The sequence below is a fragment of the Symphodus melops genome (assembly GCF_947650265.1).
Source record: "Symphodus melops genome assembly, chromosome: 16".
NCBI lineage: Eukaryota > Metazoa > Chordata > Actinopteri > Labriformes > Labridae > Symphodus > Symphodus melops.
This window is the reverse complement of record NC_136706.1, coordinates 7,787,481-7,799,937: the sequence shown is the minus strand read 5'-3', so window position 1 is coordinate 7,799,937 and position 12,457 is coordinate 7,787,481. Positions and strand designations below refer to the sequence as shown.

At 42.2% G+C, this 12,457-nt stretch overlaps 1 protein-coding gene across 12 annotated transcripts in view; it reads right to left on the bottom strand.

Annotated features, from left to right (window-relative positions):
* The window catches only part of LOC306837233 (disabled homolog 2-interacting protein-like), a 148,031-nt gene that overhangs the window by 26,339 nt on the left and 109,235 nt on the right, over positions 1-12,457 (bottom strand). For all 12 annotated transcript variants that reach the window (XR_013780895.1, XM_079364809.1, XM_079364817.1 and 9 more), the window contains 3 exons: positions 11,975-12,128; positions 10,534-10,632; positions 7,802-8,356 (listed from right to left, as the gene is read on the bottom strand). Coding sequence is in view for 11 of the 12 variants with exons in the window: in XM_079364809.1 (XP_079220935.1) it covers positions 7,802-8,356; positions 10,534-10,632; positions 11,975-12,128 (808 nt within the window). In the remaining variant the exon portion in view is untranslated. The remainder of the gene's footprint in view (positions 1-7,801; positions 8,357-10,533; positions 10,633-11,974; positions 12,129-12,457) is intronic.

Here is a 12,457-nt window from a genome sequence, read left to right as displayed (position 1 = left end):
GCCCTCAATCCTGCTGCCTGTCCCCCATCCCTCCCCTCTGCTTCAGTGCTAATAAGGAGAAGTAGACCGCTCTCTGTATCGCTGCCACATCCCATCAGACAAACCGAGCCTCAAAAACCCTCCAATCACCCCTCCAACACAGAGAGAGGGAGAGAGAGAGAGAGAGAGGAGACGAGGGTGGTACAGAGACAGGGTCAGAGAGGAGGGAGGATGGTGCTGCCCCGATGATCAGATCTAATAAATAGTCAGGAACAGAATCCTGTTGGAAAAGATGAGAGGCTCTCCGTAGATCAGTGAAAACTCATAAAGTCGTGTCCATTGCACACTGCTACACACACACACACACACACACACACACACACACACACACACACACACACACACACACACACACACACACACACACACACACACACACACACACACACACACCTACACACACACACACACACACACACACACACACACACAAAATCAAGCCCTGTGTGTGTGTCAGTATGCAGAGCTTACATCTCTATCCAGCCGTATTCCACGTGTTTGAGCTGATATATAAACTCGGTCCCTTAATAAAGTCTGAAAAGACAACACCGTCTGCAGCATCATGATCTGGACTCAATGTTTCAATGCTTGCAAATTGCACAGTGAGTGGGGCAACAAATGGAGATGAATAAAGGTCACGTTTACTCGACATAATTGCTCCAGATGTTTCCGTGTTTCTTTGTGTGTGGGTTTCTATGGTAACAGAAGGCAGAGAAGCACAAACGTAAAAGCCTCCAAAGGATTATAAGAGCAGAACTTAGAGGCTTTAAGGTTTGAGTCTCATTTTAGATTTTTTTTAAGGGATATAGTTTGTGCTTAGTAATTCTAGTGTAGTCTCGTAGAGTCCATTTGAGGAGAAAATAGAAAGCCTAAAACATTAACCCCATGACTGATCGATAAGCCTGGTTTTCCAGCCTGGGGCAAGGGCTAAAGAATGACTCATGGGACAAAAAAAAAAAAAAAAAGGAACCACTCCAGCCACTCCATCCCTGGTTCTCCTCCTCTTTCCATCTCTCTCTGCCTCCCCCGGTCTCTTCTCTCCCCGGATACCGGTGGCTAGTATTACAGCGTCGTAGCCTGCAGCTCTTCCTGTGAGGGTCACATTGGGTTGACAGAGAGAGAGTGGAGGCTGGGAATGGAAATGGAAGTAGCTCCTCCCGTAGGGCTCACAGGCTTATCATTCAACACCCCCCTCCAAAAAACCCCCCCCAAAACAGTAGAAGGCAGTGGCTCTCCTCATTTAACTGCTCATGCACATGATCATTGTGAAGGTTTGACTGAAGGCGCTATTGCAGCAAGTGTCATCAGCATTGTGTCTCTCCTTGTGTTTGTACATTTGTAAGCCCTTTGGTTGCATCGTTTGTTTGATGCCGTTTTTCTGCTTGCAATCGATAATAACAGACTAAATTAGACAAGTCACATGACCAGCAAACTCACTAGATGCCTACATACCTGATCCCCAAAGCTCTCACAGTCAAACCTTTCTCAGACTTTCGATGCTCAGTGTAAAAATGCTAAAACAATAATACCGCAAGAAGAGCTGATACCTGAGGTAATGTGACATTTTGACATCACCAAAGTCTCAAAGTGCTGCCACTGGATAAGTCAGAGGACAACCACAATGCAGCTGGTGTGTGGCTGTGAACAGTCGTAGATGTTGCCTGATTCCTCCGAGTCAGAGACAGGACAAAGATGAGGAGACTTTCCGTGTTTTGAAAAGTTCATGTTTGCAACAGATTGCATTCCAAAGGTTTCGTTGGGATGGATTCCTGCAGGCAACAGGAAACGCAGACATCAAAAAAAAAAAAAGGGAGCAGGTACAAACAGTGATGGAAGCGCTCGCCAACATGAACTCAACACGGGGTGAAGCCCAGCATGTGACCAGAGGATATGAAACAATGGAGGGAACTCTATGTTTTTATTGAGTTTGCAATAAACACCGGCTCTGACTCAAAAATTGAACTTTTACAAAAGAGGAGGGTTTATTGATTTATTGCACTAATTCATTTCTGTTCCAGTTTTTTCTTTGGTTTTTCTGTTTTTATTTGTTTATGTCAGGCACATCAAACTTATTAAAACCCATTTAAGTGAATAAAAACAAAAATGATAAACGTGGCTGCAGGTTAAAGAGGAAAGTCAGACTGGTAATCTTAGTGCTAACATAGACAGCAAGCGATCGATGTGTCGAGCATCACTGCAGAGCGAAATCTTTGTTCCATGCAGCCTGCTGCTGTTTGGCTGCACAGTCAGCCAGAAACTGTGCTTCAGCAAGCTCAAACTAAATTCTGCTAAATGCTCCATCCCCACCTTCCCCCGCATCTTCTTTTATCTCCCGTTTGTCGGAGCCTTCACCTTTCTGTGTTTGGATGTGCTGCCATGCTGTCAGTGGACAAGTCAATGGAAAACTCTGAGGAGAAGAAGGTGTACTGCCTTTGTGGTGAAAACTTAATAAGTACGACAAGGAACAAGAAGTTCATTGATGTGCTTTGTAAATATCAGTAGAACTTGGAACTTGTAGTTCATGTCTTTTTCTGCAGAGAGACAGAAAAAGATGGATGGACTTTGTTGATTTCAGCCGGTGAAAAGATAGTGGAACAGATGATCTAGAAATATCAAAGTACCTCGATTATTTTTTAATTACTATACACAAATTAGAATCACTGTTATGTGTATAATAACTGAAAAAGACTGACATGTGGTATGAACAAAAAAAGAAAAATATGCTCGAACAAAATAAAGAAATAGCCTGACATATAATCATACAGTAACCCTCACAGTCTGTCAGTGAAGAATCAATGAGGCACATGTATCTTTCTGTTACAGATATAGATGCAGTGTGGTTGATCAACAAGGAAGATGTTTGAAATGAAACGCCATGGTTGAATTTTTCAAGGCTTAGTTGAAAAATTATAGGGAAAAAAAGAGAGTAATATATGTATATAAAAGAAGTCATCTTTACAGGTTTTGTCCAAATCAAAAATCAAACTGACAGCTTTCCTTTCACTGGGGAGATGTTGACGAGCAGCTTTCATCTTCCACTGGCCTTGTCAAGAGACAAATGATGAGATCAAATTCAGGAGGGACTCAAACTACTAGAGTCCTTTGAGTCGTATAAGCAAATCATCTTTCAAACTATATTATGTTGGTTCGACAAATCGTGTCCGTGTGCCACTGTTTCCCACTGTTGTCTGCACAGAACACGCTACAGGAGGCTGCTGTCTGACAGCAGCATCTGGCATCGATTTTTGACAAGGAGGGAAAAAGACTCACGTATTTGTCCTTCTTAAGGCAGGCTGTTAGTTTACCTTGAGGAGCCGAAACACCAGTCCACATAATAACATGAACAACACCCTCCTCTGGCCTAGTTATCATAAGGATAAATCCTCCTTATCGTCGCTCCTAACAGTCGGCGTCGCTGACAGGAAGGAGCAGCAACAAAATTAGAACCTAATCTTCCCGAAGGGGCTGAGGCGCCGACAAGACTAGATCAATAACGCAGAGGATTCCAGCCAGGAGTGGATGTTTACACATGAAAGAAAGGTGAACTTCTCCAGGCAGTTGGAACACATGCAGCAGCAGGGTGTTTGTTATAGTGACAGTGGAGCTTCGAGTCAAGCTGTCGCGGTGTACGGGTGTAATGGCGTGTCTGACAGGCGGAAAGACGTTACAGCACAGAAGATACGACGATTTGTTGACAGGATTTCTGAATTGATTTCATGTGGATTAAGAGCATTACGATTAAATACGCTCAGATGACTCAAAAAGTACATCATGCATTAGCAGCAGTACTCAAACTCGTTCAATTACTTTAAATGTTGTGATTGGCCATTTGTCTAATCAGAAGCAAATTTTTCAAATCAACATGTTGCAGGCAAAGGATCGCTTTAAGCTTTTACTGCATTTTGGTGTATTTGCTTTTCTTTTAACTTTAGATGGTGGCAAGTTTGGACATAAATATTCTTTAAGCTCATTTTTAATTGAAAAATTAAGGCGTATTTGTTGCCCCTGTTTCGATCAGGTTTTAAATTCAAATCCAACACACAGCTATATGACACTTAAATGTGTGGAAACAGAAAGGGTAAATAAATGCTATCAATTCAAATGTGTACACACACAGGCTTCATTCCAAGCCTCCGTAAGTCATAATGATGTCTGCACACGCCTCTGGTGCCGTGTGATAGGCTCACAATGTTTTTAAAAACACATTTCGGTGGCTCCAGCTTGATAAAATGTTGCCCTGCTTTTTTGCAAGTAAACAACTAACAGGGACATGTTTAACATAGCATTGTTAGCATTTTTACTTTAGCTGGGTGATTTATCAGACATGTAGTTTGAAATATCGTTGAGCCTGATTTCCTATTTAAGGATACCTTTCGTTTGCTAACAATACAATGTGCTTGGTAACAATTACTGTTATCTGTTATCTAGCTTAAATGACTGCTACTGTAGGAATTAACCCCTTACTGACTGTATCCTGAAACTACGCAAACTGCTAACAGAAGCTAGAGGTGGAATGCTAACATGAGCTGCTGTCAAATGGCAGCTATGGAATTACCAAATGTCAACAATTTTCACTGAAAATATGGCCGACGTCATGCTAGACAGAAAGACACAATGATAGCGCCTTTAGCTCCCAGCCTGATCTGGACAGCAGGAAAAAATGGCCGCTCTGTAACTCGTTATCACAGACATGTCTGACCTTGTGCTGTGTTAAGTATACATGGATGTTTAACTCCAGGCCTGGTAACCACTTTATAATGCCTTGTGTTTACTCTGTTAGTAGGTTGTGGGTGTTTAAAGTTAGCATCTGTGCAGCGAGGCAGGGCGTGGCTGTCACGCTTGCCGACTCATCCACCGATTCAGCATCAGGAAGGACATCTCTCCAGAGAGCTTTATTCTCAAGACACAACGAAGCATGCACAAGAGATGAAGGAAGACAAACACGGAATGAAAGGGAGGGAGGGGGGGGGGGAAGAAGAGAGAAGTAGTGTGCAGCAGAGCAGAATATTCTGTGAGTAATTATTCAGTGATGGGTGATAAAATGACACAGGAAGAAACAGAAGTCTGGATGTGTTGCATACTAATGGACGTTACAGCTCGACAATCTGCGCCTCTTTAACAATAGCCGGCTGCATCTAGAACCTGTACCTGTTTCCCACCTGTACGCAGCTGATTAAACACCATGCACATCAGCAGAACTTTAGAGTGACAGAAAAAAATAGTGCCGCATCCCTGAAGAGGAGCGTTCACCTCCCGTTCACCTCTACTGAGTGAAGGAGACGCTGCATCGTGCTCCTTTAGGAATGTCTAATGCGACGAACAATGCAACGTCTTGCCCAGGGATGTGGAATAATATACTGATTCGGACGGGAATAGTTAGCAGGACTAGACAACAATACCAGATGAGTAGGGAAAAAAACAAGCAAAGGCTTCTTTTAAACACTTGCAGGAAAACAAGGCTGATGGGATTTTCCAGTTTATTTCTGCGAGAATTAATACCTTGATTCGTTAATGTGATTCACCGACGTGAAGAAAGCTGACCCAAAGTTGGCAGCACATGAACAAAAAAAAAAGAACTTGATTCAACAAGATTTGATTATAAATTAATCATGAAGCAGGCAACACTGGCCACGATATGTGCTTATGAAGTATGAATGCAGCAGCAGAGGATATCCTAATTAGGCAACGAGACTGTCTCAGGGAATGCTGACGGTCAGTATGGGGGTGTGATGTGTTTGGCATAATGTGACAGCTCTATTGATCCAAGATTAAAGGAATAAAAAAAAAACTAGGTCAAAGAGTGTGTGTTTAATGCCTTAAAAGTTTCGATCCAATCATGACGTTGTTAAAGGATAAAGGGCTTTTTGGTACTGACACTCAAAATGTATACTGCAGGTTTTACATATTCTTTCTGTTGAGACAAAATGTTTCACTGACTTAAAAAAAAAGAAAATGAAGAAGAAGAAAAAGCAGCAGCATTAAACTGGGTTCACAGCCTCAAAAAGATAAAAAAAACAGAAAAAAAACAAACCCAAAAAAACATTTTTTTTTTTTTTAACGCATCAGGTGTGGTAAGGATGTGCAAGGATAAGGATCAGCAAGTTGGAAATCCAATCTCAGATGGCGTATTGGAAGTAGTCTGTCTCCAGCCAGCAGAAAACAAGCCAGAAAAGAAAACTGGGAGGTGAGAAAGAAGTTAAAGTTTTACTGCTTTCCTCAGGATTAATTGAAAGTAATTAAGGACGTGTCCCGTCTCTCCAGGGACCAGAAGAGGCCCCACTCCCCCATCAATCAGCAGCCATCACTCCGGAGTCTAAACCGCGAGACGGGTGGCGTACAGTGCGGATAGACATCACTTCTTAAGTACAGATCATTCATCATGCCGCTGAGCTGTGATAAAGTCAAATCAAAGTTTCAAAGCTCTGCTGATGAGATACCGTCAGGGAAACTAAATGAAGGCACACGTCAACGCTGGTGACTGACGAGGCAGAAAAGACAGAGAAGTCGATGCTGGGAGGGGAAAAAAAAAAAAAGCAGCCTCAAGCAATATTCCACTAAATGCAAACAGTTATTTTAGATGTTACAAAGACAACAAGATGCCTCTTTTCTGACAGAAAAATCCATCAGTGTTATTAACAGGTTTATCAGCTAATCAGTTAGCTTTTGATGTGCAACATAGGAGACTGCAGTTCTGCAGTTCATATCAAGAAACAAAAACAAACAACAAAGAGTGTTTGTTTGTGCACCTGCTCTCATGGAGCTAACTTGAGTCAACGGCTGTTTTTTGCAGGACTGTCCTGAAGATTTTTTTAAAATTATATCAAGACAGTCTGCACCTGAAATGTTCCAGAGTTGATTATTCACTCACATATACACCTTGCAGAAGGAATTTTTGCCCTGTTGGAAGGTGGTGCTACAAACAATATTACCAAAGGGCTGGCAGGACGAAAAGGTTCAGCCATTTCTTTCTCACATGCAGCTGAGCCTAAAAATTCAGATACATTTTTAGGAGTTTTGTGCACGTGTGAAAATACCTTTATTTATGCCCACTAGAACAATAACGCTCAACTCATCTGATCTTTAGAGTCTAGTTTATGTCAAATCAAACTGACCAAAACTCTCAACAAAACAATGTCAGCTTGAAAATGCTGCTTCTGATTAGTTTGAAGCGATTGTTGCGCTTACATCCTCATTTCAGCGTCACGTCTCACTGATGCTTTGTAGGGTCAAAATGCCTCCATTTGATTCAGCATGCTGAAAGGACAAATGCTGGGCTGTCAAAGTGAACTCAAATACTGCTATATTGGATGGATGGGTGGATTATCAGAGTCCACTTGCCTACTGTCATGGGAGACTTAGAACCCACTGCGGTAGACTAATCCCTCCCCCCTTCACTCGCTGTGCTACAGACAGCGGCGGATATACAGAATTGTGCTTCTGTAACGCATTGGTATGCTGTAAAGCACTGTGGGGGATACTTGTAAGGGATTAGCTTGAGTTAAAAATGTAATACAGGCTAGTGCATCGAGAGGAAATTACCTGTCTCCGTCTGGTCTTTGTCTGCTCTGCTATGGGGGTCAAAAGTTCAGATGACGAGCAGCCGGCGGAGCCCTATTTAACCTCTTTGTGTTTTTAATGTCTGGACACGGCTTCACTGGAAGATGATGGTATTCTTCTTCGGTTTTGTTATCTGTAACTTCCCCATAGACGGTACGAAAGTGGGAAAAAAAAAAAAAAAAAACCATCATAATAAAGTACTAACCTTGGCCTTGCCGGTGCTCTGTAGAATGTGGACCAGTGCGCACGCCATCTCCTCCTTGTTCTTGACGCTTATCCCGGGCTCCAGCACCGAGCACAGCAGCATGTAGTTATTGGTGGTGTACTCTGCAAACTCCTTGTACATCTCCATGGGCAGGATGTTCATACTCTGATAGCGCGCTTTGATCCGAATCATAGGCCCAGAAGTCTTTCCTTTAGGTGGGTTGGGCGTGCTGACCGGATACCACTTCTCCACAAACTGCCGCCCAGTAACAGAAGCGACGGGGATGTTAACGAGTCCGATGTAATTGTTTTTATCTTTCTTTTTCTTCTTGTCCGTGTCTTTGTAGAGGTGCGCCGTGATGGTCTTAACAGCGGGGAGGTTGTTGAACTCAAAGTGCTCTCCCCAAAACACATTGTCCGTCTTGAGTTTGCAGGTGGTGCGGGCATACAGTGGGTCGTCGAGGCACAGCTCACAGAAGTATTTCTTTTTGGCCGGCAGGTCTTTGGCCTCGATGATCCACAGCTTCAGCAGGTTCTCCACTCGCCGGCTGTTGTCCTGGACACGGAGAAAAAATTATTGGTTGCATTTTGGTGAGGTCTTTTTTTTTTTTTCTTCTTTTTTTTTTTAAGGAAAACTTCTACTAACAAACACCACAAGAAACTTTAAGAAAGAAAAAAAAACAGTCATTTTGGTTGGGGGGACATGTACTGGAAGAAAGTTTAAAAATTAATCAAGTGAAGAAAAAAGTTACTTAACAAATCAAACGTCGGCAAAGAAAATCCCATCAGATCTTCAAACAAGAATCCGCCTCAAAATCCCATTTTGGAGTTCATCCATTTTAAATGACGAGAACGTTTCAAACAGCACTTCAATCATTTCATGATGGATATTTAAAATCCTCCTGCGTCTGAAGCCTTTTAAAAAAAAAAGTCAGACGTTTTTTTTTCTTCTTTTTCTGTCCCACATCATTTCACAGACCGCTAACGCATTATGTCATCAATTGATTTTGCAAAGAGTGGGGCATATTTTTGGCCCATTATTCAGAGGGCCTTGGAAACTGCGTCAGTGGATGAAGAGAGGGAAGGAGGATGGAATAATTACTTTGAAAGACGATACCTTAGAGCTTCTCACGATAACAAAAGATGCCACTGGATGTTTGAAATATGTGTTATTGTGTTTGAGAAAGCTTGTTAATATCTGGATGTTTTTCACATTATAGACAAATACACTCTTCTATGCAATGAGACAAAGTTTGTTGAAATGTTTCATGTGTTTGTGAGTGTCTGCTTATTAAACCAACCCCTGCATGAAGTCTTTAACTAATCTTAAAAAACAGGAGGAAGGTAAAGGAGCGAATATGTCGACAACGAAGATCAGAGGAGGCTGAAGTTTTGCTTCTCCATTTTTAGTAAAACTCCCTCAAAGGACCTTCCTATAGTCTGACTCTGTGTCTCTGCATGAAACATCTACATCCTCACATTTCTTTTGCTGCATGAAGCCGGTTTTTCTTTGCTCTATTGTTCCTCAGATGATCAGTAATAGGAGATAGGATTTGAGTCTCGGTGTTCCTCTACTTTGTCTGTGTAGTTTTTTTCTCTGCGTGTATGTGTGGGTTGTCGCAAGCTTCCTCTCCCACAGTCCAAAGACGCGCTTCTTTAGGTTATGGTGACACTGCACATAGTTGTAAATGTGAGAGTGGCTGGTTGTACAGTCCAGGGTGTACCCCACCTTTGGCGCAATGACACCGAAAATCGTCTCACCCCGAACAGGAATAGCACCATCGATAACAGATGGCTGATGCTTCCTACCGTAAATGAAGGTGCACTGTACTATACACCAGATTTTTTTTCTGTTAATCATACCTTTTCATGCGCACGGAAATGTGTTTGCCCACAAGGATGATCCCCCTCTTAATGACCTATTATCATAATTACCGGTAATCACCCTCTTACACAGGAGAGGAATTGTGCAGGCTTAGCATTTAGACCAGCTCGATTCATTCCCATTGATTTCCATCTCTGGCTGACGGGTAATTCTATGTCATTTTCCAATATAGTGCCTAACTTCCTCTTACAAACACCAGCAGCATTACAGCGACTTCAGGGTGTGGCCTTGGGTGCTAATATTGACCTGTAAACCGCTCAGTCAAACAGGTTGAGTCTTGTGTGTTTGTTCCAGTTATTAAATTAGCAGTGGAATTTGATTAATCTATTCAGAACAAGCATAGAGTTCCTTATCTGATTCAACGAGTTTAAGTATCTGTTTCCAGTTTTCTTTGTTTGCCGGAAAATAAATCGTCCCTTCCTCTAATATCTGAAAATCACACCACAAGGCAACTTTTTCCTCATCTAAGTTTTGATCAAATAATGACACATGCAGGGGCAAAGATGCTCTGAGATCCTGTTTGTCAGCCTCTGTCTGTTACAACTGTGCTTGTAAAGCTCACAGATGGTGTCAGCGATGCAGGGAAAAAGGACTCGGTGGAGCCGTGATATTCTTCACACAGCCTTTGTGTCCTCTGCTGCTGAGGTTTAGGAGCAGAGCTGGATACATCAGATTGTGATCGGTGTACGCGCGACAGTTACACGATGACAACACTGTATATGTCACTGTCTTTACACTAATCAGCGTTGGTATGCAGGGTTTTGTAATTGGGACACTCGTGTATGAACTTATCAGCGCTGATTACAACACACAGTCTCGTCCCACCTACGGCGTATTTACATATTTACCTTGTTGGGTTGTACCGCTCGCCGCAGATTCTCCATCCATTTGTCTCTCTCGGCTGATGAACGGCAGGAAAAACATTTGCTTCCTGTGGAGGTGGTGACCTACCACCGTGAGAGAGAGAGAGAGAGAGAGAGAGAGAGAGAGAGAGAAGTGATCAACCGTCATGCATACCAACGAGGAAGAATAAGTGGAACAGACGGTTTTTGCTAAACTTAGCTCATAAAAAACACTTTGTCTCTGACGGATAAGAAGCTTATGAAAAAGACAAACACACACACACACACACACACACACACACACACACACACACACAGAGGAGGGATATAAGGAGAGAGGAGATGACTCGGCAGTGCTCAGGAACAACTGAACGTTGTGAATGGAGAGGGGAGATGGATGACTGTTTGGCAGGCTGGGTGATGACTGGATGATAAAAAATGCAGAGTGGGACAGAAAACGGAAGTGAGGGAGCAAAAAAAAAGGAAAGAAAAGGAGAGCCAGTGATGTATGTAGCAGATTAATAAAGATTAGTGAAGATTTTTCCTTCCTACATTAGACTCTACAGGATTCAAAGTATTCATCAATTTCTTTTCCCTTAGGCTAACAAAGCATCCATACTGAACACTGCAGCTGTAAATGTGTGTTTACACATTAATGTTCAGCCATTTTTGCATTTGCAATCCTGAAAATGTCTGTCTATGTAGGTAACCGTTCTTTTATGTCAATCATCCCCTGCTGTTTTTTTAAAGACCAAACAATTAAGGGGAAAATAATTTATTGAGAAAAGTGGCGACAAAAATAACCATTAGTCAGAGAAGCAAAGTTGTTTGAAACTTCACATTTCATCTGCAGCGGCGAGGATTACTGAGAGCAGCAGGAGTGGGAAATAAAAAAAACCCAACAACAACAACACGTCACAATATTTTTAAAGTGGCTGAGCTGCTTTAACTGTAGTGCTGATCAGACGGAGAGTGGGATCAATCTCTTTGAGTCATACAATTTTTTGGTGCAGCTGGAGCACTCAGGGAATGCTACTTTCAAAATCATTGCTAGTATTGGAAAATTACCAACCCTGCTTTAAACAACAGCATTATCAGTTTGAATTCACTTGTCAAGAATATGATGAGTAGTGTAACAAGTCCGGACATGAATCCTTAAATACATATAAGATCATACACATTGTAAAATACAGAAGAGAGGGGTTTTAAATGTGTGAGGAATGAACATGATGTTTACTTTTGGAGCTTTGATGTCTAATAAAACTCTTGTTATGGCTGTGAGGCGTTGTTTTAATGAAACAGGGCGAGTAGTAGGGAAGCTTTAACTGTGGAGACACAGCATGAGGATTTGTATTTTATTATAATGCATGTAGTTGTGTGTGAGTGTGTGTGTGTGTGTGTGTGTGTGTGTGTGTGTGTGTGTGTGTGTGTGTGTGTACCGCCTCACCTCAAAGCAGTAGTCCTGCCCGAGGATGCTGCTGTGAACAGGTTTGATGATAACCTCGTCCTCCATGCTTAGATCCAGGGCTTCCACAGCACTACTGGGGCTGAGCAATGACTCATGGGAGCGAGACTCCTTCAGCCTTGGCATCAGATGAGATCTAAGAGTGAAAAAGGGAAACAAAAAAAGAAAGTACTGAGTCACCCTGCAGTTTGAGTAGAGGAAGGGAGATACAGAAGAAAGAGAGAGAGAGAGACGGAGCATATGCAGAGTGTGTATAAGCGAGCGTTCATGGTGAGGGTGAGGAAAAGAGTGTGAGGATGCTTCACTTTTTTTTTTTTGCCTCAAAGCCAGCGAGTGCTCAACATGACAAGCTAGCACTCAACACATGTTCATGCATCTGACTCTGCGATGCTAATGTGTGCTTTCCTGAGCTCTTATTTACAGCTTCAAACATCAATGAATAACTAAAAAAAAAAAAAAAAAAAA